Genomic DNA, 24,899 nt, shown 5'->3' with positions numbered 1-24,899 from the left:
AGACATGGATATTATACAACCCTCAAGGCTCTAGCTGAACCCAGTCACATGGGTCTACACAACCGAGAGGAGATAGGTCAGGCATGAATCTTCCTGTTTGTCCAGGAGGTGCCATGGGACTGGCAAGTACACCAAATCTGCTATCCTTGGGAATCAGTCAGGACCAGCCTCTCTCTCAAATGCTCAGGGAGTTTAGAATTCCATAGATGCCTCAGGCCTGATTATGTCATCCTAGAAGCTTCTGACACAAGGGTGAGTTGGGTGGTGGATCAGGGTTGATGTTAGCAGGGCTGTCCCTCCCAGGTACTTCATTTCCATGTGAGTCTGGAACTCTCACTGGTTTCCCTCAACCTAGAGGCTGAGCTCCTGCTGTTCCAGGGATTCCAGGCATCCCTCAGTCAGGTTCACCTTGGCAGTGTCTCCTACTCATAGCTTGCATTCACTGAGAGGTCAGGTGGCTATACCCTGCTCAATCCTTCCAACTGGACTTGTTAAAGAGCCATTTCAACTTTGAAATACATTAGCATGATCATGGGATGTTTCCAAACATGACTGACAAATTGCCTGGGACCACAGGCACCAACTCTGCACCCTAACCCCCCATACCATTCTATATATTGCTGACCTCGATGGCCACCACAGTGCCCTCTGTCTTTCCCCACCTTCAGGCCTATATCTGTTGTGATTCTCTTAAACCTCAATAAGGAATACAGGGGTTTCCCTTCTTATTCACAGTCCCTACTGTTTGCCTCAGGCATTTATTGCCTCCTGATCTGTGGTTATGTTTCCAGCTTTTCATTTAATGGTGGGGTCCACAGGACAGCCCCTGTGAGGTGGGGAGGAGGAGAACACGCAGTTCTCCTGCTCTGCTGCCACCAGGTCCCCTCTCCCAGCAAGGCCAGTGCTTCCTGGAGCAGTTCCCAGTGGGCAAGAGACAGGATGGTCCCAATGCTTTGAAAGTTTCAATCAATCACAGGGAAATGGCTTTACTCACCAAGATGTGCACGGTATCAGGCCACTTTGGAGCTCAGAGCTCTGAGGGGAAGAGAGGGGAAGGATGGGCCCAGGATGGAAACGCTCTGATAGTAAGTAATGGGAGTCCTGGGCACTAGAGAAGGCTGTCAAAAGGCTCCAACCCCATCACTACTTAAGGGCTCCCTCAGGGGCCAGGAAACTCAGAGTCAAGACAGTAGCTTGGCGTTCCCCTGTCCCAGAGCCTCAACTCACTCCTCACACACAGTCAGCTGCTCTAGTTAGTTCCAAAAGTAAGTCTTCGTTTTTTTGGAGGTCTTTGAACATGTTGTTCCCTTGGCTTGAAACATTCTCTTCCACTCTCTCCAACACATACCTTTGTTCAGCAATCATGTTTTCAAGAGATGGACAGTGTTGATTGGGTAGGAAAGATAATTCTGAGCAGGGAGGAAGCCTTTCATCCTGCTTTCATTCTGGTCTATGCCTTCTCACAATAGGGTCCCTATACCAGCTGCCAAGCTGCCTGGATGCTGTACAAACAAGAGTGAATACAAAGCCTATTGTGTCTGGAAGACTCACATTAGTTTGTGAATATTCATCTTGGACAGTTTCCTTCTGCCTAAACATGATGGCCAGGTTCCCAGGAGGCAGAAGGCAGAAGTGTCCTGTGCCTGCTTAGGCTCCCAGGCCTGGTTACCACTCTCCCAGCCAGGGAACATTACTGGGTCAAGGAGTGGGCAAGGTTGGAACAGGGAGACAAAGTGGAACTTCAGACTATGGCACTCTAAAAGATAAGCAAGATATTCTGCCATGAGATCTGAGATAAATATGCAAATCCAAAGCATGTCATGCAGACAGCTTGGGGTGTCACTAGAACTGGGGAGAGGGATGGCTGCTAGATGCCTGCTGAATGTTTGAGGACTTGATAAAGATGGTGGTGGTGCAAGTTGTAAATGTTGAGAAATGTCAAAAACTTTTATACTATTTTATTTTTGCAGTGCTGCAGATGAACTCAGACCTAGCACATGGTAGGCAAGTGCTTCACAGCCTGAGCTATATCATCAGTCCATAAATTTTAAAATAATTCCACTTTATTAGGTTTCATCTAAAATATGAGAAGAATTTAGATGACTCAAAACTTCCAAGGAGGATCTAAAGTTTGGAGAGAGCAAGGATGTTAAAGTGTTCTTAGGGATAAAGTAGCTAATATACCCAGTAGCAATGGGTACTACCACTTTGGTCCCAGCTTCACAAATTAGGGACAGAGATCAGAGAGATTAAGATACACTGAAAGAGGGATTAGGCTTGAATCCTGGTCTGTTGCACTCCCAATTTCATATTTCCTCCAAAAGGCAGCCTTACCCCCCAGAGCAAATCTTATTGTATAGAGCTGGAGCATAGCCAATTTGGGGCCTACCTGCAGAATATAAAATCCAAATAGGACTTCTAGGAATGAAACTGTGGGATGGAAGGGATGGACTTTGAAGCTTAAACCTTGTAGTTTCTCAGTAAATTTGTCTCTTCCCAGTCCCTGTACAATTTGGAATACACACACTGCCTGGCTGTTGTTTAGTCACGTAGGGCTGTAGAGAAGGTGTACATGAAGGTTTAGCTGTCAAGGTGGAAACTACAGACACAGAAGTCTCCCCATAGCACCTCATTACATACACAAATACCAGGAGACTGACCACAAAAAGAGTCCTGGACTAATTCTCTCAAGGGATGGTTGAGCACATCCCCGCCACCTCCTGCCACATACTGAAGTTGCCCAAAACAATCCTGGTCATACTTGGGGTGCCCGTCACCCTACTCCTAGCCTATGGTCTTGGCTCCTGGCTCTTGTGTCCAATGTTGCCCTTCTTGCTTTCCTATGGCTGCTGGCCAGGCAGCCTTAGAGAAAGTATGTGGACGTGTGTTTGCAGATAGACCTTGCTGACATCACCAAATCCTACCTGAGGGCCTATGATTCCTGCTTCTGGGTAGCTGAGTCTGGGGGCATGTGGCAGGCATAGTGGGTACTCTGACAGTGGAGGACGTCTCCCAGGGAAGAAGCAACTGCAGCTGTTTCACCTCTCTGTGGCCTTGGAGCACCGAGGTGAAGGACTAGGGAAAGCCCTGGTCATGATTGTCCTCCAGTTTTCGAGGGCTCAGGGCTACAGTGAGGTTGTCCTTGATACTAGAATGGTACAGCTGGCTACTCTGACCCTCTACCTGTGCATGGGCTTCCAGAAGACAGGAAAGTACTTGTTTGATAAGATATTTAGACTACTGGATATTTCTACAATTCATTTAACATACTTTTTTCCATCTGCTCGGGAAGGAGGCCCATGAGCTATTGTCTTGTGTATCAGTCAGGATCTGATTGACAATCCTGTAGCACAAGCAAACCCTGGCATTTTGATGGCATAAATGATGAAAACTCGTTGCCGGTGAACATCTGAGTCCAACATGTTTGATGGCAAGGTGTGGATATGGGGGCTTCTATTTCACTCAGTGCTTCTAGGTGACAGTGATTCAGGTGTTTAGCACCATAGTAATTCTGTATTATAAAAAGCCAAACAATAATGCGCACACACATTGTTTATAAGTCTGTGTGCCAGTCTTTGATCCTGGTCTCTGCTGGGCAGCTCTCGGGGTCTCACAATACCTATGGAGATGTCCTGAATTGACTGCAGAGCCGGTAACATGTACATCATCTTGTTACAGCAGGCCAGCTCAGGCAGGGCTCAAAGTCACTGAAGAGCAGCCAATGCAAAATGAGAAAGGAACAAAGACTTCTCCATGTCCTCACAGGGGTCACTTGTGGACACATTCCAGACTCCGAGGAGAAATGGAGCTGGCTCAGAAGGAGAGGAGCTGCAGAGTCCAGAGCAGAAGGGCACGATGTGGCTCTATGGAAAGAATTGGGCAGCAATGCACTCACTGTAGTTCCCTGTGTCTGCAGAGGGGTGGGGAGGCGGCTGTGGATGGAGGGGCATGTTCCATGGGGAGACCCTGGGTATGGTGCTGGCAGGGCCCATTACCATGGGCCAGGCTCACTGAAGGCAGGTTGTGTATGGAGCCTTCCTGTGGGTTCTGGGGGAGGACATAGAGAGGTGAATGTTCTAAAATTATCCTGTATTGGCACCCAGCCTGGTCTCAGTCTCTTTCCCCAAATATTCAGATTTTCATAGGTGCCTCAGGATAGATCCTCTTGTAGAGGGGAGAGTTGGGACATAGGTTAGTGCCAATATTTGCAGGACTGTCACCCTTTCCCAGATGCTTAAGCTGTATCTCTGGCATGTTCCTGAGGGCCTGGAGCCACATACTTGGTCTCCCTAACCAAGAGGGAGAACTCTCACCCAGAGAGTCAATGTGATACTGATCCATAAACTTCTGCCCCTTAGGCAGTGTTAGGGGGTCTTTCTCATCTTAGTTCCTACTTCTCAGCATTGAGGGGACACCTGGGCCACAGCCTGTCCAGTTTTGGGATTCAGCCTTGGCCTACACTCACTTTACCTACACAGAAATCCTTAACCATGCTCATGGGCTTTGTCCAAACTCAAGAGACAAGTTGTCTAGGACCAAAGGCCTCAACCTCCTGTCATGGTTTTCTCCTGCCCTTGGCCTTGATAACCGAACCTAATAGCCTTGACTGGCCCATCCTGTTCCTTCAGGCTGTCTCATTTGTGCTTTGATGAAATCAATAATGCATGCACCTGTTCTTCTGACCCTCCCCACTTTTGTCTTGTTTTTCAACAGGGCTTGGCTGAATAAAGAGCCTGTGTGTGAGAAGAGTAAGAAATCCAAATGCAAAGCATCATCCCTGAGTATCTGAGGCAGGTCAGTGGCTACAATACTGCCCGGGATGCCTTTAGCATCATCCCTGCCACCTCATCTGGTACTGATGCTAGGATCCATGTTCTTCTTTTGCATTCATATTCACTTTCCCTTCACCAGGGGAAAACCCCAGGCCTAGTCCCACAACTCTTCTGCAAAGCAAAAGTGCCCTCTGGTGGTGCAATCCCCAGGTTTGCTCTCTTGGAACCCAGGATTTCCTCCTGGGAAGCATCCCTGAGTAGCCTGGCTAAGCTTGCTCTGGTCCCCTGCAGTGCAGGAGGATGCAGGCTGGCCCTGAACAAAGGGTACCTGGCACTTGCTCAACTTGTGCTATGGTTGAAGTAGATGCCGTTCGGGAGCACAATGAGTGAATATTTGTTCTAATCTTGTTCTATGCTGTGGGAGGCTCCAGATAAAGTCCTCTGGCCATGGAGAAATAGAAATAAAAAGAATTTTTCCTCTGGGTGCAGTGTTTGCACACTTTTGGCCCCAGTGTCTTGGGAGGCTAAGGCAGGAAGATCCCAAGTTAGAAGCCAGCCTCAGCAACATAGTGAGATCCTGTCTCAAAATAAAAAATAAAAAAGAGCTGGGGTTGTGACTCAGCTGCAGAGGACCCCAGTACCACAACAACAAAAAACAAAAGATGAGGACAACAATCCAACCTTGATATCTCCTCCCAGCTCCTGCAGGGGCAGGAGAAAAAGAAAACACTTTTATCACTGGAGAAGCGTTAGACCTCTGTGATGTTCATCACCGGGAAGACCTAGGAGGTCATAGGAGAGAAAGAGCAGTTGTCCTTTAACACAACCAGCAGATATCCGCACTCCACACTATGCCCATAAACACTAACTAGTCTTCCAGTAGAGGATTCACCAGCACCACTGATCACTCAGTGATCATCTGCGTTCATCTAGAGCACCTGCTCCTCTCTGTTTGCCAAGTGGCTTTAAGCAAAGGAAGAAGAGACTTTAATCTTCATTAGGGGGTAGATTTGCCACTTAGAACCAAGTTAGGTTCCTCTGTCCCCCAGAGACTGAGAGGCAGAGCCCTGTCTCCCTGGATGGTTCCTCTTTGAAGAGGGCACCCAGGTCCCTTCAGAGGGTGTCCTGGTTTAAAGCTGGTTTTAGCTATTAAGGTTTGAACATGTCTCAGAGGGAAAGAGGAAGCTTTACATTTTCTAAAGAAACCAGAGAGGGGATATTTCTTCCCTTTTTAAAATTATTTTATCACAATACTACAGATTGTCCAGTGCTCACACAGGCTAAGCAAGTGTTCTACCACTGAGCTATTTCCTCAGCCCTGTTTGTTTTTATTTTGAGATAAATTCTCAGTTGCCCATATTCACCTCAAACTTGGGATTCTCCTGCCTCCATCACCCAAGGAGCTGACATTATATGTAGGTGCCACCACACCTGGCTTTCTTACCTTTTTTTTTTTCTAACAGGGAAAATGCATTCTTAGTTTTCATTCCTTCCCTCGCCCTGTCCCTGCTTCTAGGAACAATGCTCTGAGACTCCTTTATCAAACTACCAGGACTTCCAAACTCTGTTAGTTAGCTCCACTGTGACAAATTCCTGAAATTATCAACTTACAGGGAGAAAAGATTCATCTTAGCTCACGGTTTCAGAGGTTTCATCACTTTGTTACTTGATCCCATCACTTCGGGCCTGTAATAAGACAGAATGTCATGGTGTGGAGCACATGGTAGAGTTAAGCTGCTTATCTTATGGCAGACAGGAAAAAAAGGAGAGCACGCAAGTGGTTGGTGTCCCAATATCTGCTTCAAGGGAACATTCCCCACCTACTACCTCCAACTAGGCCACCTACTAAAGTTTTCACTGCCTTCTGATATACCACCAAAGGGACCAAGCCTTCAATATATGAACCTTTGGGGGCCATTTCAGATACAAATTATAACACAAGCCCAACACAATGACTGTGGGAAAAATGTCTCTTATTCTTAATTGCTGAAAAAAAAAAGAGAGTGCTTAGTGTCTTGAATAAACCTGTGTATTCTTCTGGAGAAAAATCATTTCAGAGAAAATGAAATGAACTTTAGCTAAGATAGCTCAAGGTGCTGGGTTATGAATTTCCCTGGTTCCTTTCATAGGCCTCATTGCCCACCACTCACCATCATAAACAAGATCTGGATCACAAAAACTTTTGCATCCAGGCCACATGCATGCCCCTTATTTATTTCCTTTGGCATTATCTGCAGCAAATGCCCAATTCCAGAACAGCTTCCCATGGGACTCTGAGACCCTTCCCATCATTTAGTAATCAACAATGAACTAGAAGCACTGACTCTTCAAATGAAGACATTTCAGATATGATCTAGTTTCAAAGGTCTCAACCTTTTAGTATCACTTGAGAATATGATGTAGAAAATGAACCCCCAAGTTTGGCTCAGCCTCCTTCTTCTCTGAAGGAGGCTGGGACACAGCTTCCAGAAACCATCAATCCTGAACCTGTCTTCTTCTCCATGTCATCAGCAACCCAGGCCAGAAAGGCAGGGCAGCCTGGTTAGCCAGCATCTTCCCAGCCATGACTTTGTGGCAGGTTTTGGGCCCTGGGAGGTTTGTACTGGATTATGACTGCAGCCTCCCACTCTGGGGCACTGAGGCTCAGGGCTGGACTGAAAAGGGGAAAGAACAGACATTAAGATAGCAGAGCATTGAGAAGTTCCTTTGTGTCTCTTTAGTTGTGCACTTAAAATTGGTTTTATTAGGGGCTAGAGTTGTGGCTCAGTGGTAAGAGCACTTGCCTGGCATGTGTGAGATCCAATCCTCAGCATCTCATATAAATAAATAAATAAAATAAAAGATGATTTACAACTAAAAATATTTTTTAAAAAATGGTTGTATTAGTGAATTTCTGATACTGTATATTGTGGAAACCATCAGAATCAAATTATAGTTACTAACCAAAAATGATAAATTAATTAAGAATGATGACTAGTTATGAAGGATCAATCTCATGGATGTGTGTTCAATCACAAGAAATATTCACTGGTGACCCTGCTAGAGCCACACCTTGCACAGAGGCCATCACACCAGGGATTGAATCCAGAAGCACTTAACTATTGAGCAACATCCCTAGGCCCTTTTTTGTATTTTATTTAGAGACAGGGTCTTACTGAATAGCTTAGGTCCTTGCTAAGTTGCTGAGGCTGGCTTTGAACTTGAAATCCTCTTGCCTCAGCCTCCTGAGCCACTGGAATTACAGGCATGCACCACTGTGCCCAGCCTACCACAACCTTGTATAGCAAATCCTTCTGTGAGAACATCTGTCCAATGACTGAGTTCAAGCAGGGAGTGGCACCAGTCTGGTGAAAGATTCTTTGACCTACTGGATTTTAATTATTGTTTCAGCAGGTCTTACATAATGCTCCTATTTCCCCTTTAAAAAAATGTTCTCTTAATGCAATCATTTGAATGTACACATAGTTTACTCTGGCACAGGCATCTTGTTGCAACACGCTAGTACCCATGAAACTTAATTGTTAGAAAATGTGCCTCTACCACAATAATAAAAGAGAAAATGATTCTCCCAGATTAGTATCTCCCACTGCATCTCACTGTGGATGCTGCTATCATAGTTTAAGATCTAAACCAGGTGGTGATATGGCAAGAAGAAAGAAGGGGCCTAAGAAAGGGATCTCAGTACTCATGGACTGGATATGTGGTCAGGAGTAAAAGGAGGGACAGAAGTGACTGTGGTCACAAGCTCCAGGTCTGTGAATATAGCTGTGGCCTCTCAGAAAGTCAGAGTAACTTTATGGAGATTAAGGTCTAATTTGATTCATATTAAATTGGAAAATTATATTTTCTTCTGGAAACCAATAGAACCAAGTGACACATATTACCTCACTTATTTCAGAAGTCAATGAGGTATTCACTGAGAAGTTAGGGATCCTAAAATTATAACGTGTTCTCCAGTCTCCTCTTTTTTTCCCATCACACATCATCACCACAAGCCACCTCTTCCTCCTGCCTATCCCATAATAATCACACTCAGAAACAGTGCAGAGTGGGGCTCATGCTCTCTGGGGTCTTATCATCTTTATAAATCCACTAATGTATACTTTATATCACTCAGTGCCCAACCCTGAATTTCAAGGACCCCTCTCTATAACCAGTGCTCACACATGACTCACCTCCACAACTCCTTAGTGCAGAATGATCTTCCATCTCCTTTTTAAATTATTATTCTTTATTTTTTTAGCCTTTATTTTATTATTTATTTTTATGTGGTGATAAGGATCAAACCCAGGGCCTGAAACGTGCTAAGTGAGTGTTCTACCGCTGAGCCACAACCCCAGCCCTGTGATCTTCCATCTCTATCACAATGTTTATACCTTTTGGCTCACAGTGTTTCCCCATTTCTATTGGGGTGCCAGTATCTTTGCAGCATATGTTCTTTCATCTTTATCACTTCAATGGTTCCTAGTGGTCATACATCTCTATTGGAGTGCTTATATCTTTGGGCTAATAATAGTTCATTCTCTCTGTCGGAATTCCAGTAATCTTGGATCACAGTGATCCTGTATCTTGATGTAGTTGTAGTTACCTTGGGCTCCCAGTGGTCCTCCATCTCCATTAAGTGCTGGTATCCCTGGGCTCCCAGGGGTGCTCCATCCATACTGGAGTGCACACACACTTGAGAACACAGATGGCCTCCCTCCTATGGGCATTGGTACTGTTGTGGTCTGAGTTAATCAATACGAGTTATAGGTTATAGGTTATAGAATAGAAAATATAGATTAATGAAATAGTAAGTATAGTCATAGTGACTCCATCTTTATGGTTCCCACGTGAAACTGTTGTATGAGCTATTTTTTATTGATTTAAAAAATGACAGCAGAATGTTTTTTATTGATTTTTTTAAAAATAAGTGACAGTGGAATATGTATGAGCTATTTTTAAAATGATAAAAAATTGTTCTCCTGCACTATGTGCACCTACAATGTAAAGTCCCCAGGATGTGTTAGTCTGTATTTGCTCTGCTAACTGCATTCTCAGCCCATGTAGTCTGATTGCTTGCAATTTGCAAAATTCCAGAGGATGTGGTTTTCTTCTTTAAATATTTGGAGCACAAACAGCCTGGCATGCTTCTTTCAGGGAGCCAATTGGACCCTGTCAGAAGCATCCCTGGACAGGAAAAGATAGGTAAAATAAAATTCTTTGATTTGTTTCAAATTTGGACTTAGTGTGTTTTTTGAGTGGTCACCCCATAACACAACCCTTTAGCACCCAGGGGTCCTCTATGTCTATTGGAGTTCCAGTTTCCTGGGATCACACCTGGTCCTCAGTCTCCATTAGGGTTCTGGTGTCCTTAGGACAGGAACCCTTTAAAGATAACCCCAGCTCCTTCTGGTCAAGGCACATAACTAGTCCCCAGAAAATGTGAGTAAACTTGAAACTGACTATGTGAGATCCACTGACATTGGCAGTACTAGGGCATAATTCCTCACCTTTCAGTTGTTGGCAAATGAGGATGTCTACAGATTCAATTACAGCTGGAGAGCATTCTACACCCAACTGCAGCAAGTCTTGGAAGGATGCTGACCCTGCAACCAGAGTAGAAAAAAAGCCACAAGGTCAAACCCACCTTCAGGTCACCCTGTCTTTATTCTGGTCTTGCCAATTTCAGGAGCCATTCCATCACCTCTATTTCTTAAGCCAAGTGTAGGTGACTTTTTCACACTTGCAACGTAAAAGTCCTATCAAGTTCAATATCCTACCAAAGTTCTTATGTATTTAGATGTCTCCACCATGAGGGTGTCCTGAGTCCCACCAGGTATGTCAGCCATACATCCAACATTTAATTTAAAAAATGAGTCATTCCTGACAGGGAGGGCCTCAAAAAATGCAGATAGTGGTTCCATAACTTGGCTATTGTGAGTTGTGCTGCTATACACATTGAAATATCTACATCCCTATAGTATACTGCTTCTAGTTCTTTTGGACAAATTCCATGGATAAAGAATATATATACAATGGAATTTTACATATCCAAAAAGAAGAATGAAATTATGGCATTTGCTGGTAAGTGGAAGGAACTAGAGAACATCATGCTAAGTGAAATAAGCCACAATAAAAAAATCAAAGATAGAATATTTTCTTGCACATGCAGAAGCTAGAGAAAAAATAAGGGAATAAAAATGGCAGGGGAGCCTATGAAAATAGGAAGGAGATTAGTGGACTAGGGAAAGGAGATTGAGGGCAAGGAAGGAGGGATGAGAAAACTGCAGAATGAAATTAACCAAATTATGCTATGTACATATATGAACATACCACAGTAAATTCCACCTTTATGTATATCTATAAAGCACCAATTTAAAAAAATTTAAAAATAAATAATAGTAGAGCACAGAAGGTGAAACAGAGGGAGGGAGGAGGGGAAGAAAAGTAGAAGTACTAGGAGTTGAAAAAGAGCAAACTATATTCTGTGCAAGTATGAATATGTCAAAATTATCTTCTTTATTATATATAACTATAAGGCACCAGTAAAATTTTTAAAAGCATACAATGTTTCTGATAATCCGGCATATAATAAATGCTCAGCTATCAATTGTTAAATGAGTCAGGATTAAGTCTGTCTGTGTGTGTGTGTAGACATTTCATATATGACAAAGTTGTATTTTCCACTTAAAGTAGAAAAACTTTAGGTTGTGGAATAAAACTTTACATAAATGGCAAAAAAATGCGGATGCTACCCAGAAGTCTGGGAAGTAGGAAAATCCTGAACATAAGTTTTGGGGACATCACAAACACCACTGAGCACTTGGGGAGACAAAGGACAGGGACAGACCACAGCCTCTTACCCTTCTCCTTGACTTGTTCTGACTGGTTAATATTATACAGACTTTCATTAGGAGCATTAATCTGCACCCTGAAAACCTCTGATCCCCTCTTGGGGTTAACTTCTGCTTAACATTCAAGATAATATTTAAATGTACTGAGAACAATAACAAACACCCATGGACTCACCATTCAGAAGTGATGTTAAGTTAACCTTGAGCTCTGCTCTAAGATCCTGAATTTCAGCAGCCTCCACCAAGGCCTGGGTTCCAGCTACAGGGCCCCAGCTTGTTTTCCTATAGCAGAACCCATAGGCAAGTACTAATCTTTCCAAATCTTCCCTCTTCTAGTGTCCTTGGAAATGCTCTTGCCACAATTCTAACCCTCATTTCTGACTCCTTCCTTGTATTCATCCCCATGTGAATGATTCTAATTCTTGCCATTTCTATCCCAAAATGCACCTCCAGGTGGTTCAGGTATCACCATCTTGATCACCTTTCTCTGGTTCTAGTCACCATTATGTCCCCTGGGCTCCTGGTCGACCAATTGACTCCTTTGTGAACACTGACCAAGGTCCATCTTTCAAGTCACACAGACTATGGGATGCAGGGTAGTGGGCAAACAATGCCTTTGAGAAAATTAGAATCAAAGCCTTTTCTGTTGGCCTTGCCTTGACAAATGGTACAGGCTCCACAAGGCACCTGGGTTCCAGCTACAGGGCCCCAGCTTCTGTTTTCCTATAGCAGAACCAGGCTTCTTGCCTTGACAAATGACACGGGCTCCATTTTACTTATACTAACCCTCCTAGGTCAGGTGATCTTGTAGTAAACAACCTGCCACCTATACCTGGGGCCTGTATCTCACTCCATTTCTGCAATTACCTCTTAGGGTATCTGCTTCTACTCCTGTCTCCTCAGATCCATTCTCCATGTGCAGTCACAGTGATGCATGTACACACACACACACACACACACACACACACACACACCCTTGTCTCTCCCCCAAATCCCTGATCATGTTCATTCTCAGTTAAAAACATCTCTCTATGGTCTCCTGTACTCTGGAAATAGGGTCCATGCTGCAGGCCCTGTATGGCCAGATCCCAGTCAACTTCACTTACTCCCTCTCTCCTTCTGAGGCCATTTCCTAAAAGTTTTGCCTTTGTCCTGCCTCAGGGTTGACAGCTGCCTCTCTACCCTCTGAAAAGCTTCTCCCTTTGCCTGCAGAAGTCAATAACTCTTTGGTTGTAGTTCAAGATTCCTCCCTGGGAAGCCTCATTATCTTCTCTCCCAGCAGCCCATGAATCTGCCTCCACCTCCTGGCCCTTGTCACAACTGTGACGGTATCCACCTGTCTCCCAGATACCCAATATTCCTAAGAAGCTCCTTTGATGTAAGACCTCACCTGAGTCACGTCTCTGCTCATCCTGAATGCTCATTGGCCCCTGGCTCATAATAAGCCTGAGTGAAATACTTCAAACCAATGCTGGATTCTGTGTCATTCTGCTCAGAAAGTCATGGGAGGAGAAAGCCATATTTTTTACTTGTCTGTGAGGTTAGGGCCCATGGCAGGTTGAGTTCAGTTTTGGAAACATCCATGAGAAGGAATTTTGTGCTTTTGTTTTGCATTTGTCTATCTTGGATACATCCTCAGCTAAAATACATAAGAAGTGTGTTGGTGTTGGCCCTGAACAACCCATGCCAGGAGCCTGTCAGCACTGCTGGCTGCTGAAAAGGATACCTATGGCCCAGGAGGTGCAACAACAGCTTAGCTGAGTGAAGGAGAGGAGGTTAGTGTGGAGACTGCCATGGATAGATTTTTCTTAGACCAGTAGAGTTGGGCAGGGAGAAGCCTGGCTGTGATATACCTTGTTGTTGAACTAGGAACCTGGACTTTGGCTTGTGATAAGAGTGCAGGGTGAATAGCACAGACCTCAAGCTTCTATCAAGTATGTGCAGGGGACCATAGTGGGCCTCAGACAGGGCCAGGTATGCTGGAGAAGAGGTGCTGTAGCTTGAGGGGAGAAGGCCCTTATAAGGAAGCCTTCTCATAAGGATGAGAATCCCTAGGCTGTCCCAAAGCCTTCTCCTCTTGTTAAGGTCTGTAAACAAGTCAAAATAACACCTGGTATTTTGCCAGAGAAATGTTAGAGTTCGTAAACAAGTCTGGATGGTGCCTGGCAAAATGTCAGAGGGAGTGGTTTGAGAAGTAACCAAAGCAAGCCATTAAGTGTGGAGAGTCCTTATTGGTTGACTGATGTATCTAGTTTATGCTAATTAAGATAAGCTGTGCAAAATGTATAAATACCTCTGTTTTCCTACAATAAATGGCTCCTATTCCTGCTGTATCAACGTACGCAAGTTATTCGTCACCACCCCCCCACCCCGTTACTTTGCTGCAGCCGGACCCCGGCATCCTCTCAGGTGAATTCCCTAGGAATCACACAAGTGAATGAACTTGTGTTCCCTGCTCTGTCACAGCCTAGCTCCTTGACTCTATGGGTTTTTGTTTTGTTTGGTTTTAGCAAAAGAGCTTTATTAAGTCTCCTTGTAGGCCTAAAGTCTTAGGATTCCTAGGGCTCTCAAGACTAGAACGTTTCTGGTCCTTGACCCTTTTGTCATTTCAGGAGTATAAACTTTTATAATCAGGGGAAGGAGCATTTGCTAAAACTTCTGTTTGGGAAAACAGGATTTCTATAGTGTATGACCCTGGAAAGGGACCAAAGGAGGTGACAAGGGGTCTAACTGCCCCAGGTGCCATGCCAATACAACAGATCTTCAGAGTGTTCATGATAGGGTATTGAGGGAGGAGAAGGGATGTATATATTAATGCGTCACATAAATATTCTATTAATTCCTCAAAACAACCCCAGAAGGCAGGTTTTACTCTGTATAGTAGATGAAGATACATGGGCTCAGAAAAGTTAAGAAACATGCCTAAGGACTTACAACCAGAAAGGGGAATAATCATGATTTAATTACATAATTCTGACCCTATTCCTCATATTGGTGGTAACCTGCTCCCCTCAAGTGTGACAATAGAAAGACACACCCTTGAGCAGGGTTTTCATGGTTCCTGGGATTCTGGAAACTGTGGGTCCTTTACAATTCTTCTTTTTCCAGGGCTGCTCTGAAGGTATGCATGCAGGTGTAGCTGTCTCTCCTGGACCTTGAATTTTCAACATAAAAGTCTCCCCATGGCTCCTTATCACATCCGCAAATACCAAGAGAGTGATCACAAAAGGGTTCTGGCCCTGTTCTCCAGTGGGATGACTGAGCATATCCCCACCTCCTTCCACTACATGCCGATGCAGCCCCAAATCCTCTTGTTCTCATTTAGAGTGCCCCTCACCCTATTTCTGCTTACTGGCTCCTTATGGTCATGACCAGCTTTATCCTCTTGGCTTTCCTGTGGCTCCTGGCTATATACACCTGGAGGAAGTATATGATCATGTGTTTGTGCATAGACCTGGCTGACATCACCAACTCCTACATGAGTGCATGTAGATCCTGCTTCTGGGTAGCTGAGTCTGGGGGCCAGGTGGTGGGCATAGTGGGGGCTCTGCCAGTTAAGAATCCCCCCTTGCAGAAGAAGCAGTTGCGGCTATATCACCTCTCTATGGCCTTGGAGCACCGAGGTAAGGGGATAGGGAAAGCCCTGGTCAGGACAGTCCTCCAGTTTGCAGAGGTCCAGGGCTACAGTGAAGTTGTTCTTAGCACCAGTATGCTGCAGTATGCTGCCCTGGCTCTGTACCAATGGATGGGCTTCCAAAAGACAGGCCAATCCTTCTTCACTAGGATTTTAAGGCTAAGGAATACTCCTATGATTCATTTAAGGTACCGCCTCCCTTGTGCTCAGGAAGGGAGCCTGTGAACTACTCCCTTGTATATCAGTCATGATCTGATTGAGTCTACTGTAGTAAAAAAACAAACCCTGACATTTCAGTTATAAACAACAAAAGCTCATTGCTAGTACACATCTGAGTCCATTGTGTTGAATGGTAGAATTGGGGGAGATACCAGGAGCTCTGCTCCATTCAAGCTGAGGTGCCTGTGCTTCATTTGTCTAGTGTTGTGAGCCACCCAAAGGCCATGTGTGTGAGCTATGCACATTTGAGTATGAGGGGATTGGTCTGGCGTTGGGTGCTGATTGGGCTATGTGACACATGTGTGCCTTTCCTCTTGCTCTGCCTGTGATCCCACACAGTACCTGAGATGGGTGTGACTTGCCAAGATGTCAATCAATCTGCTGACCACAAGATATCACCAAGCAAGACTCCACCTTTCGAAACTCTATCCCTTGCCTTATTTTGGTGGAATATTCTAGCAAATGTCTTTTCCCCAATAAATAGGGGGCAGGGGGTTCGGGTGCACTTTCTTGTTTTTTCCAGTGCTGCCCAGCTTGGACTGACAGGGGTCACAGAACAGTCCCACACTTGAAACTCATGTTCGTGTGTTGTGTGGTTTCTCCGCTGTTTTCTTAGTTATTGCTGCATCCAGCTCCTTTCAATCCAGCTCATCTTATCAGCCCAGCAAGCAGGCGACAGTCTAGCTGGTAATGTTTCATTAAAAATAACACACACACACACACACACACACACAAAATGACAAACCTTAACTTTGCTTATGAGCCTGTGGGCCAGCAGTTCTGCAGGGAGTGACTGGGTTGCATTCTGGGTCTCAAGTTGCCTTTTCAAATGTCCTGGGTTGGCTGAAGTGCCAGTTTCACTGGATTTCATCCTGTTCCAGCTCAGGCAGGGTTCAAAATCATTGCAGAGCAGCCAAAGCAAAGCACTCCTGCAGTTATTGCATGTGGCAACATACAAGATTCAGGAGAGAAATGAAGCTGGGTCTATAGTAGAGGAGCTGCAGAGTCACGGAACAAAGGATGAAGCCCTCTGAGAACTGAGGCAGCAACTTGCTCCACCTGCTCTAGTCCCTGGTCCCTGCAGAAGGAAAGAAGGTGGGAAGGGATAGAGTGGGGAATGTTTTCATGGGGAGATCTGGAATGGTATAATCCTCAGGATACTGGCTGAACACAATTACATGGGCCAGCATATCTGAGGAGAGGTCAGGCAGGGAGTATTCCTATTTGTCCAAAAAGAGACAGCACTGGTGAACGTTCCTCATCTGCCACACTCGGAACATAGCCTGGTCCCAGTCTCTGGCCCCAAATGCTCAGGGACTTCAGATTTTCATAGGTGCTTTAGTCTGACCACGTGTTCTTATAAGCCTACATCTTTTCTGGGTGATGAAAATATTCTGGTATTTGACATAGTTGGAGTTTACAAGACATTGTGAATGTTATCAAATGTCACATACTCACATATTTTAAAATGGTTAATGTCTCAAAATAATTTGAATGTTTAAAGATATCGAAAACTCATAAATAGGATACAGGTTAGAGAGAGCAAAGAAGTTGAGGGAGTCTTATTGGGAGAGTTTCTGCTATGCACTCTGCTCTTGCCAAGTCACAAGCTTGAGCAGGAGGTATCATCTTGAACCCCAAGCCTTGGTAGCAGAGGCTGTGAAGGCACTTCTTGGTCCACTTGACACCATGTCCTCTTCTACCATGGAGCTAGACCACTGATATTTGACACTTGCCTTAGGAACACAGAAGTCACCGTCTGTACCCATAGAATTGGAACTTTGGCATGGTCAGATGTTTTTGCCCGTGTGTGTGTGTGTGTGTGTGTGTGTGTGCACGCGCTGGGGGGCGGGGAGGAGAGTGGTAAGAGAATGGAGAGTCTGCTTTTGCAAACTGGGGTTGTGGGCAATACGTAGTTTACACATGAACTGCAGGGATTCCAGAGAATGACAAAATGTAGATTTGCAATTTGTACAGGAACTTCTTTGTGTGAGTGTAGGGTAGATTCATGGGTTTCTAGAAAGTAGTAAGGAGGAAGGGCATGGTCCAAGTGACTTGGCCCTTCAGTATCTAGAATGCTGATTCCAAACTTCCATTCTCTTTAGCTAATAAGTAATTTATTCAATTTGAAGGAAAGGATTTTATATTGAATATAGTAAAAATTTAAAGACATTAAGGTTTCCTTTTATATAATACTTTACTAGTTAAACAAGAGTTAATTTTTCATTTTAGTTTTTGTTCCCCTGACACATTGTACTTGCCTGGACACACAGGTGTGCACATTTGAGGACATAGCACATGCAGAAAGAGTCTGCCAGCCTGGGCACTTTTAATGCTCCTACTCTTGACCTTCTTCCTTCTTTTAATATTTATTTTTTAGTTGTAGGTGGACACAATACCTTTATTTTTATGTGGTGGTAAGGATAGAACCAAGGGCCTCGCATGTGCTAGGCGAGTGCTCTACCCAGCCCAATCTTCTTCCTTTAAAAAAAAGTGGTAAAATATGCATAACATACAACTAACCATTTTAGAGTGCACGTTCAGTTGTATTACATTCATAATGTTGTATAAATATCATCACAGTCTATTTTTCATCATCCCAAACAGAAACTATGCCCATTAGGCAATAATTCCCCATCTCCTCATCCTCCAGTCCTTGGTAACCTCTGTTCTGCTTTCTGTCTCTATGAATTTGCCTGGCCTAGGTATCACAAGTATGTGGAACCATTTAATGTGTCCTTTTATATCTGGCTTCTCTCATTTAGCATGTTTTTGAAGTTCATGTCATAGTATCAGAATTTCCTTCATTTTTTAAAGGCTAAATATTATTCCATTGTATTTATCCATTCTTCTTTGATGGGACGCTGTGATGGTTTCCACTGTTTGATAAGAATTCATTTACTTTTTAAAAAGGAAAATATTATTGTTAAACCCAGGAAAAAGAAAATACTTAAGATAGAGACTGAATTTTAAATTGGGGAGTCATTGGGAGGAGGGTTTATAAGTTACTTTTTGCATTTATTACAAACCAGTTGGTTATCTTGTGAATAAAATCAATGTGAAAGTGTCCAGATTTGCACATTGTAGACAACTAATTTAAAATGTGCTCATATGGGGATTGTTATAAGAAGTCTATTTTAGGAACAACTGTGAAGGAAATATAGGCATGTGACCAGGTGGCCAACTGGAGTTTTAAAACTATCCTCGCTGACTGGAACAAATGGTGAGGTGAACAGTCTACTTTCCATTAGAGGAATCAAACAGGACAACTGTTCTGTATCAACCCCTGCTGTGAGGGAACACAGCAGAGAGAGGATAGCATAGCACCTGAATGTTCCTCTGTTTAGCCAATGTGCCCCCTGTGATAATCTTGGTGGGTTGTTAAGAAGGGAGTTCATAACCCACTTCAATCTAATGTATGAAATATGATATGTCAAGAGCTTTGTAATGTTGTGAACAACCAATAAAAAATAAATAAAAGTTAAAAAAAATTAAAAAAAAGAAGGGAGGGGCACACGCTGATTCAAGCAGTTGCCAAATGAGGCATAAAAGTACCCTCTGGGACATGTGAGCATCTGCTTGGCTGTGGGGCTAGTAACCAGGAAAGCAGAGCATCTTGATGGGATACTGAGACAGAGCAAGAAGATTGGTGCCAGTGGAATTCACAACATGGGGCATTCTGAGAGGTGAAAGGGGAAGAGAAGGTCTATTGGGTGCAAAATGAGGTCCTCTTCACCCAAGAGTGGGCAGGGGAAAATGAAGAGCCAGACAGAAAGGTGACCTGGGTGGGTGGAGGACACAGTATGCTGCTCCACTCCCCCACACTGCTGTACACATTGCCTGAAAGTCACACAGCCACCCCTTCTCTCTGACTGCCTTATACACATCTCTCTCCCTCCTGTTCCTTTTTTTTTTTTTTTGGGGGGGGGTGGTGGTGCTAGGGATTGAACCCAGGGTCTTGTGCATGCTAGGCAAGCACTCTACCAACTAAGCTATATCCCCAATCCCCTCTCCCTTCCTTTTTTCACTTTAAAATTGCTGTCTTCTTTTCCTTTTAGATAATTTTAAAGTTTAGTTTGAACTCATGTTGACAGTATGCAGTTTTCTTTTTTGTTTTACCTTAATTTATGTTCTTTTAGGCTTTCTGAACCTACATCTTCTCCTCCTTTTATTGATATTAGATAAATTTACAAATTCTTAGCTTTATCATTTCTTTTATTTAAAAAATTATTTTAATTTTTGTCTTCTGTTGGTATTTTACTACTACTTTTTTTTTTTTTTTGGTATTTGGAATTGAACCCAAGGGCATTCTACCACTAAGCTTTATCCCCAGACCTTTTTTATTTTTTAAATATTGAGATAGTGTCTTAAGTTGCCCAGACTGGCCTCAAACCTGTGATCCTCCTGCCTCAGTCTCCCAAGTTGCTGGGGTTACAGGTGTGAGCCACTGCATACAGCCTTCTTGATATTTTAAGTTAGGTCTTTCAATTTCAAGCTATTCATTTTACAAATTTGATTTTTTAATAATTTTTATTTCCAATAGTTATAATTCCTTTCATTATATTTCATTTATTGAAGCTATACACATAACACTCCATTTTAATCATTATTTAAAAATTATGATTCAGTGGTATTGAGTACATCCACAATATTGTGTAACCATCACCCCTGTCCATGCCCACAATATTTATCTTGTTTCAAAAGAAACACCATACCCATTGAACACTAGATACCCATTTCCCACTTTTTCCAGTCCCTGGAAACCTCGATTCTACTTTGTCTCTATGAATTTGACTATTCTAGGCATCTCATGATGCTGTTTACTGGATCTTCCAACTCCTTGAAAGTTGGCTTTCCAAAGGAATCTAGATGAATCAAGAGCCACAGATTTAAAAATCCTTTCCAGGTATCAACACCTCTTCCCCTTGGATTGACTGGATGCTGCTTCCAGGTGCAACCAGGGATTTGGGGGTATCTTTTCTCTCCCTTTGTCACAGTTTTTCTCTAACCCACAAGTAATTGGAAAGCTTCTACTGCTACCCCTGTATGTGTCCTTCTGGCTGCTGGTTTCAGCTTGGTCTGCCCTCTAGGACTAGGGTTGCCAGGTAAAATACAGGATGTCTCCATATACTTTAATATCACACAAATCAAGAATAATTCTTTTAGGATAATTATGGCTCCAATAGAGCTTGGGACAGACTTGCACGAAAAAAATCATTTGTTGTTTATCTGGAATTTAAATTTAACTAGGAGTCCTATATTTTTATTTGCTAAATCTGGCAGCTCTACTGTGGATACTATCCAGAATTCCAAAATCAAGTCAGTTGGGCTGGGGATGTGGCTCAAACGGTAGTGCGCTCGACTGGCATGTGTGCAGCCCGGGTTCGATCCTCAGCACCACATACATAGAAAGATGTTGTGTCCGCCAAAAACTAAAAAATAAATATTAAAATTCTCTCTCTCTTTAAAAAAAAATCAAGTCAGTCCACAGGTTGCCTACCCTTCTCAGAGGTCCAGGAGGAGGGGTATGGTCCAGACTCTCAAGAAAAACATAGTGTACTGGGTTAACCTCTGGTGGCTAATTTACTATGGCAAAGTCCATTTCAGAGGAAATAATAAGTGTACACGGTTCTAGATCTGGATGCAGGCCTTTGTTACTTGATATGAATCCTGCAGCCAGAGTTCAGTGGACTGGGGCTGACTCAAGCCCCAGGAACCCAGAGAGCAGGTGTAGGAGCTTAGCTGGGGGTCAGCAAGAACTCAAATTTAGCCTGGACAGAGGTGCAGGAATTTTTTCTGAGGACCATGTCTAGGACACACATATTTATGCAAGAGGTTGGTCAAGAAGACTGTGTTGGTGACACAACTGCTGGAAACCAGGTTGGGGGAGAGGGAGAAGCAGAAAAGAAAAAAAATACATCACTTGCACCACCAGTTAGGGTACATTCCAGGTGGGGCCTCAGAAGAACCATGAGAACACCTGAAAAAGTTAGCTTGAGACAATAAAGTCTTGGGGAGAGAGCATGAGCCAGCCAGCTTCAATCCCACACAGACACATGGAGATATATGTACGAAACATGCCCAATTCCCAAGACACCCCCACACAAAAAATTATACCAGACCCATTAATGTTTACAATAATATGCTAATCAGAAATGCTATTTTTGAAAAAATTATTAAAATAAAAATACTGTTGGAATTAAAATAAAAACATGGGGGGTAGTAAGGCAAGAGGTACCAGGCAGGGACAGAGAGCACTGGGCTCTCTGAGATGGTGGATGGCAAGGCCTTGCTGGTGAAGAGAGAAGACTTGAGCTCAAACTCAAGTTGTAAGTTTTGGTTATTATGCTTTCACCTACTGAGTGGAGACTGGGTTTTCAATGAAAAGTGAGCACTACAGAATGTATACTCACCTAACAGTGATCAGAACATGGGATGGGATTGTGGCTCAGTGGTTAAAGCACTTGCCTAGCATGTGTGAGGCACTGGGTTCGATTCTCAGCACCACATATAAATAAATTAATAAACAAAATCAAGGCCCATTGACAATTTTTAAAAGTGTTCAGAACAGTAAAGAGATTACCTGTGTTCTGATCTTTAGCATTAAAAAATAATCCCACCTACTGCTGAGTGGGCAGCTAGCAAGCTGATCGAGGGGAGAGGGAAGAGGAGGAAAAGGGAAGGTACGAGGATTGATTGGTCAAATTATGCTATGTGTATGCAAGAATATAGCATCATAAATCTCACTATTATGTATAGTTATAATGCACCAATCCAAAATAAATTAAGAGCAGTGAGGAACAAATAAATTTTGGTCCTGATAGTCAGAGCAGCATTGTTCACAACAGAAATTATATTTAGTTATGAATCTGTTTAACAATCTGCCAACTTTAAGATTAGAAAACATCTGATGCACTAAAATATTTTACATAAATAGTGATGCATAATAAAACGAACACCCATGAGCCTATCAACTGACCCAAGAACTAGAAAGCTGTCAGTTTTCTGGAGAAAGCTTTAGGCTAACTATATCTTCCCCAATCCCATCTCCCTTAAGGGGCAAACACTATTTTGAGATTTTTTTTTTTTAAATCTGCCTATCCTAAAACTACCTGGACCCATCTGTCCCCAACACCATGTTTACCTTGGCTCTCTCTCCAACTTTACAATGATGCATTACCCAAAGTATTCTGCAGTTTGCTTCTTTCTACTCAACAGTTTTCAAATTCACCAAGATTAATGTGTGTGGCTTTTGTTCATTTTCTCTTCTGCCTAGAATTCTTGTGTGTGAATATACCACTTGTCACTTATCCATTCTTTCACGAAGACATTTAGTTGTTTCCAGTTCTTTCCAGTTGTCTATGAAGATGTTGCTTCCTGGGTGGATTAGTGGTGTGCACTTTTTTTTTCAGAGTTTATATTTAGAATTTCTCAATTGTAGAGGGAAGGCACATTTCTTTAAGTGGTATGTGAATATCCCTTGACTCACCTCCTTGCCAACACTTGGGAATATCAGAGTTAAGTATCTTTGCCAATCCATTGAGTATAAAAAGGTATTTTTATTTTGCTCATAATGTGCATCTCCATTAAATCAAGCAATTTTTATGTTAATAGGCTAGATGTGTTTGTTGGGTTACATGTGCTATTGATGCAGACCAGATTATCTCTCTGGGGCCTGCTCCCCACACACACCATAATTAAGCTTCTCTTTTTGTCAGAAAGATTTTTACAAAGAATGTCAGCAGGATTTCTACATACAGCTCAGTGTTGTTTGAAGCTTCTACTTTCTAATAAATGTCAGGTTTGCACACAAAAGGTATGATAGACCATCTCAAGCTTGTTGCTATACAAAAGATACTGTCTTCTTGGTAAAAACTAGCAAGACCTCTGTGTAGCCTAAGAATATGGGACAAAGAGCAACTGTTATGTACCACTCACCATCATGTAACCACTCTGCTGAGTATAAATCTAAAAGAATTTCCAGACTTGGGGTCCAGAGATTTTTAGGCATTAACCCCTCTGGACCACAGTAGCTTAAATAAACTCGCTTCCTGAAAATTCCTTGGGTGTCCAGCCTACATCACTATAATTATCTTTTCCTATTTTGAATCTTGTCTTTTCACTGTCTTTTGATAAAAATTTTGCATCTATCCAAATTTATCAGTATTTTTCTTTAGGGTTACACTTTGTTCCTTAAGATATTTTTCTTTAACTAAGTTCTCAAGACTCTTCTATATTTTCTCCTAAAAATATAATTCTCCTGTGGGAGCAGGGCCACAGAGAGATAATCTGGTCTGCAGCAATAGCACATGTAACCCAATAAACACATCTAGCCTATTAACATAAAAAAATTTTCTCCCACCTTTTTAGTTTTCTGCCTTCTTTAATTTGTTTTTATTTTTATCAAAATTATAAATGTACATATAGAGTCAGTGGCCTATGGATCAGCCAGCCCCTACACTCCATGAACCTAGAAGCACTCTACTACAAGAATTAGATAAATCTAATCTAGATGAATCAAGAGTCACAGATTTAAAAATCCTTTCCAGGCATCAACAATTCTTCCCCTTGGATTGACTGGATGCTCCTTCCAGGTGCAACCAGGGATTTGGGGGTATCTTTTCTCCCCAAGACTGATAAAAAAATTTTGCATCTATCCAAATTTATCAAAAGACAGACAGTAAAAAGACAAGGCTCAAAATAGGAAAAGGTAATTATAATGATGTAAGACAGATGAGGCTGGACACCCAAGGAATTTTCAGGAAGCAAGCTTATTTAAGCTGCCAAGTTGTTGAGGCTGGCCTTGAAATCCTCCTGTCTCAACCTCCACAGTAACTGTGATTAAAGGCATGTGTCACTGTACCCACTCCCTATAATTACTTATCTGCTCTTCTTTATTGGGCTTATGTAGCTCCTTGAGTGTTTAGTTGGTTGTGGTTTGTGTGCTACCTAATTGCTCCAGAAGTAGAGAACAAATCAGCACAGTTCCCACTCCCCAGCTTCTCAATAGGATTAGATTGCCATTTGGGCTACACCAATATTTGTGTTTAAGTTAAGTTACACAGTAAAACTATAATTACTTATCCTTTCCTGCAAGTTTTTGCCTTGTATCCTATTCTTAAAATTGACAATGATCTTTTTATTGTACTCAGTTTTTTATTCATTTGCCACTTATTCAACCTCAAACTCTATGTCTAAATGTCTCTCATTAACATTCAGATGCCTCAAACAATTTATTAAACCTCCCTGGTGTTTTCCAGAGCTTCTGGCCTCTAATTGGACTAATCACCCTCTCTGAATGGTTCCTCACATTCTTTCTTTTTCTTCTTCTTTTTTTTTTTTTTTTTTTTTGCTTCAACCTAGGGATGTTTTACCACTGAACTATTCCCCAGCTCTTTTATTTTATTTTTGAGACTGGTCTTACTAAGTAGTTTAGGG

General features: G+C 42.8%; 1 protein-coding gene and 1 pseudogene across 1 annotated transcript; both read left to right on the top strand.

The window, feature by feature from the left end:
• Positions 1 to 1,057: 1,057 nt before the first annotated feature.
• On the top strand, positions 1,058 to 3,303 carry LOC113198876 (N-acetyltransferase 8F1-like; annotated as a pseudogene).
• Positions 3,304 to 14,790: 11,487 nt separating this feature from the next.
• Positions 14,791 to 15,467, top strand: LOC113198892 (N-acetyltransferase family 8 member 7-like). The gene is given in 2 exon segments (XM_077792029.1): positions 14,791 to 14,956; positions 14,959 to 15,467. Coding segments are annotated over 2 exon segments (675 nt in total).
• Positions 15,468 to 24,899: the final 9,432 nt, after the last annotated feature.

This window comes from Urocitellus parryii, chromosome 12 (genome assembly GCF_045843805.1).
Source record: "Urocitellus parryii isolate mUroPar1 chromosome 12, mUroPar1.hap1, whole genome shotgun sequence".
Lineage (NCBI taxonomy): Eukaryota > Metazoa > Chordata > Mammalia > Rodentia > Sciuridae > Urocitellus > Urocitellus parryii.
This window is presented reverse-complemented; position numbering and strand designations above follow the sequence as displayed.